This window comes from Dreissena polymorpha, chromosome 16 (assembly GCF_020536995.1).
Source record: "Dreissena polymorpha isolate Duluth1 chromosome 16, UMN_Dpol_1.0, whole genome shotgun sequence".
Classification (NCBI taxonomy): Eukaryota; Metazoa; Mollusca; class Bivalvia; order Myida; family Dreissenidae; genus Dreissena; species Dreissena polymorpha.
In genome coordinates this window covers 31,519,674-31,524,103 of record NC_068370.1, presented here as the reverse complement: position 1 = coordinate 31,524,103, position 4,430 = coordinate 31,519,674, and the positions used below count along the sequence as shown (strand labels likewise).

The following is a 4,430-nucleotide window of genomic DNA, read 5'->3' as shown; positions in this document are numbered from 1 at the left end:
TGTGTATGAAAACAATAAACACATTCGGATTGTATTGACTGCGTGTGTTGTCTTATACCATAACTAAGGGATACGCCAAAATAAGCGACCGCACTTAGCAAGCCATCTCGAACCAATAAGATTTAATGAACTCTTTAGCACATCGTTGATTGACACACTTACGAAAAACTGGCACAAATATCCGGAGTCCGCCAGAAAACTCCTGAGTACAAAAATAGCACTCGCCAATTACGACTAATAGCCATTTAAATGCACTTACAAGACTCACGTTTTGTTTCCGCAATACGCTCCAGTCGTGTGATTCATAAGACACAAATATTATATTTTAAGAACTGAAAAGTATTTTTCAGTCATAAAAGATTCGGTTGTATAAAGGTTCGGTATTCAAGATGAGATTTTTAATTATCAGCTTAGTCTTTGTTTCTGTGATAAATGGTACGTATTATTTTGTTTTTTCTCTGAACGGTTAAAGCGTTTTGGAATTTAGAGAATAAAACACTCAAGTTATAATTCTTCCATGCGTTGCTAGGTTGCAATGAAATATTCGCTTATAAATCTTGATGTAGTTTTTATTTGCTAGTGAGTGTTGTTGAGCATTAAATACATGCGTATACGTAGAGTTCAGGGGCAATCAAAAACTTTCAAATGATACGAGGCAAGACACAATGAAAATCAATGAAATAATGTACACAAACTCAATATTGTCTATTTACTTGTGTGTGCTAAGAAGAGTTATGTTCTGCAAAACTTAGCCGTATCTGGATAGTCTGCGCGCGCTTACATTTGCGCATTAACATTATATATAATAACCGAACACCTTGGTTTATTTATATGTATGAATTTCATATGATAACCGGTTAAACAATGTGTACTTTTATTAGTATTATTACCTAGCTGTATAAATTGTCGATGCGGTTGAAAGCGCGTGCTCTTCTTTCGTCACAATAATGAGTATTAATGCTCTTTCGATCTTTTCGTAGTTCAGTTATTTCTTTTTTGAACACAGAACGTTTGCTTTTTGTTTGATTGCTTGAATAATAGTTTATTTAACCATTTTCACAACAGCAGATAAACATTGACATGTAATCCTGGACGACATTTTACGCACATGCCATAAGCCTAGATTTCCCAGAACCATGCTCATTATTGAATACTGCCTTTGAATCCCTAAGTTTGGCGTGTTCTAGTCGACGCGAACGTTGGCGAGAAGGTCCGGCTCGTGGATGACCTGTTTCAAAATTATCACAAGGCGATAGAGCCTGTTGGACCTAAGGATGACCCGCTCAATATCACCCACATGCTGCAGATCAGGCGTCTGGTGGGATATGTAAGTACAAGCGCTGGACAACCCGCTTGATATTAACTATACTCGCCAAATAAGGTGTTTAAACGATTATGTAAGTACGCATGCAGGATAACTCACTCAATATTAAACCCTCGTAATCCAGTGCAGGCGTCTGACGGGATATGTAAGTACAAGCGCTGGACAACCCGCTTGATATTGCCTATACTCGCCAAATAGGGGGTTTAAACGATAATGTAAGAACGCATGCAGGATAACTCACTCAATATCAAACCCTCATAATCCAGATTATGCGTGGTGATTAAAGGACATAGAATTGATTGTATGTTCTATTATATTGGTCACGCGAAATTTAAAAAAAAACAAGCGGACGGAAACAAAAACTCGCTCTTATGTTTATGTTTATAAGTGTTCTTTATTCTTTTATCACGATACAATTTCTAGTTTGCCTCATGACTTTAACATAAATTTTGGCACGAAACGCATGACATAACGGATCGAAATGTCTTAAAGGTATGATATGCGCCTCCTTCTTGGAAAAAAAGGCTTATTGCATGTGCGTAAAGTGTCGTCCAAGATTAGCCTATACAGTCTGCACAGGCTAATCAGGAACGACACTTTTCGATGTATCGGATTTTCCGTTTAAAGAAAGAATTAACGAAAATTCACTTTAGGCCAAAAGTGTCGTCGCTGATGAGCCGTTGCGGACTGCACATGCTTATCTGGGACATCATTTTATGCACATGCATTAAGCCCTCTTTTCCCACAGCGCGGCACATAATATTACCATGACAGGAGGACGGCATTCTGACCCTGGACGTGTGGGAGACGCTGAGCTGGGAGGACAAGCGGTTGGGTTGGAAACCGGACGCCTACAGCGACCTTGCCAGCCTCAGTCTGCCCACCGACATGCTGTGGACCCCGGATGTTGAGCAGCTATTCAGGTTTGTGTGTGGTATGGTACCCGTTTTACATTCCGCCGAAGTAATAGTGTTAAGGGTATTATTTGGTCTGGTACCCGTCTTACTTTCCGCCGAAGTAAGAGTGTTTAGGGAATTGTTTCGTCTGGTACCCTCCTACTTTACGCCGAAGTGATACTGATGAGGGATTTATTTGGTAGGGTACCCGTCCTACATTACATCGAAGTTAAGTTAAGGCATTCAATTCCAGACGAGTTTGGGATATGTTCGCCATGATAAAAATCAACGAACTACAACTTGTAGTGTTAAATCTTTTCAAGTTTTTAATTTACCAGCAGCAACAACACTTTTGACGTAAAAGAGATATGTGTTTCGTGGACAAAGAAGTGATATGTTTCATAATAAAATAGCCAATTTCAATACATTCATAATAATATTTTAACCCCAATATACAAATAATTACTCATTTACTGTGTTTTTGAGGTCGGACATCATCATTACTTCATTGAAATATAATTGCGATCTGTATTAAATAAGAACATACTAGTTTGATAAGAAATCATTTTAAGTTTTAAGATTTAATTTTAATGTATGAACATCCGGGAACTGTTTTAGCGCGAATGAATTACTGCCCAAGAACACAGAGCATGCTCGTCGTCTGCAGCTGTTTTCAGACGGAACTATTCTCTACCCCACCCACAACCAGATCATGAATACCTACAAATGCCAGGTGAGCTGTTATTGCGTCATATCTTGATAACACAAGTAAGGCGATAGATTTTCTAAATAACTTTAAACAATTTATTTTTATTTAAAAAAAATACAACAACAATTTATCTTAAAATAAGGCAATATTTCCCAATATAATATCATTTATCAGCCTTTCCAACACAAGTCAAAAGATATTAAATTTTATCTGTTATGTATTAAAATATCAAAACTAATAAAAGATGCTCCTTGCTGATGTATATATGTTCAAACTTGCCGCTTTAAACCGGATTTTTGAGAAAATTCAAATCACAATTTCCGGTAAAAAAAAATTACGTTGTTACCGTAAGTAAAATTTAATACATACAAACATTAAGGTCATTGTCATTTTAAAGATGACAAAGCCTATATAATTTATATTAATATTGTTTCACATAATTATTGTTTTAATACCGACATACAATGCATTACGCTCTGTTTTCTAATATTTTTTTACGCTGCGTTTTTATTAAGCAGCTTTGGCAAAGTGTTTTGTAACCTAAGTCCAGATGGTAAATAACCCCAATCATGGTTACGATGGGTTTTTCAGGAGAACAAGGAGTGGGTGTCATGTGACCTCCAGTTCTCACCGTGGACTTACGACGGAACCGTGATTAACGTCATAAATCAGGACGACGTGCTCAACTCGGACCTGCTGCATCCCGGAAAGAGCAGCCTCCACTTCGTCTCGGCGTCTGCGAGACGTAACGTCGTCACTTACGCTTGCTGTCCTCAGCCTTACGTCGACGTCACGTATACGGTGACGTTCATTAAGTTGCCGAAATCCGCTTGATACGTTTCTGAACTTACGAGAGTTTATCGTGCTTCCAACGGTTTTCTTTTCGGCGATGATGTTGTTTTTCGATCAATTACTTATTAATTCATTAATATTTGTAAACAGCTTTCCAGTTATTGGTGTGTGTTTTTTTCACGTAACGGTATTGATAACATAGAATTAGTGAAATACCACTGAAAACGTATTGTGTGTTTAATGTAAATGATATTGGTACCTTTTCATTCTAGGAGAATATCAATATTACTAACTTATGGAAAATAAAGTACAAAAAAGACACGTTAAATAGTTCCAATAATATTGTTGTTGTTTGTATACAATTGCATTAATTGATGAGATGAAATGACTAAAGAAAACGCAGTTAAATGACCGAGTTAAGTATTATTCTAAATTAGCCAAAATCACGGACCACGTTACAAGTAGTTACGTAAAAGAGCAACGTTCAATGCACCTTAACGGGCACAATGCCTTAATGAATTGGAGTATTTGCTGCTGCATTTTCAAATAATGACATCACTTCAGTACGCATTATATTTAAAAGTTAGTTGTATACATATTCACATACCAAACGTTAAAGTTCGTATAGTTTACAAGCCTCGCTCTTGGGAATCGGTACTAAATGCATGTGCGTTAAGTGACTCCCAGATAAGGTGCCCCAGGTGAGCAT

The 4,430-nt window shown here is 37.2% G+C and overlaps 1 protein-coding gene across 2 annotated transcripts; it reads left to right on the top strand.

Moving 5' to 3' along the window:
* Positions 1-286: 286 nt before the first annotated feature.
* LOC127862773 (neuronal acetylcholine receptor subunit alpha-10-like) lies at positions 287-4,042 on the top strand. 2 transcript variants are annotated; one of them, XM_052402043.1, is made up of 5 exons: positions 287-435; positions 1,188-1,327; positions 2,099-2,247; positions 2,839-2,953; positions 3,521-4,042. In XM_052402043.1, exons 1-5 carry the CDS (start codon positions 390-392, stop codon positions 3,761-3,763), a joined length of 693 nt encoding a protein of 230 aa, XP_052258003.1. In that variant the 5' UTR covers positions 287-389; the 3' UTR covers positions 3,764-4,042. The 2 variants fall into 2 exon arrangements, with proteins under 2 accessions (XP_052258003.1, XP_052258002.1); XM_052402042.1 differs by having other exon boundaries at positions 346-435; positions 1,173-1,327.
* The last annotated feature ends 388 nt before the right edge of the window (positions 4,043-4,430 follow it).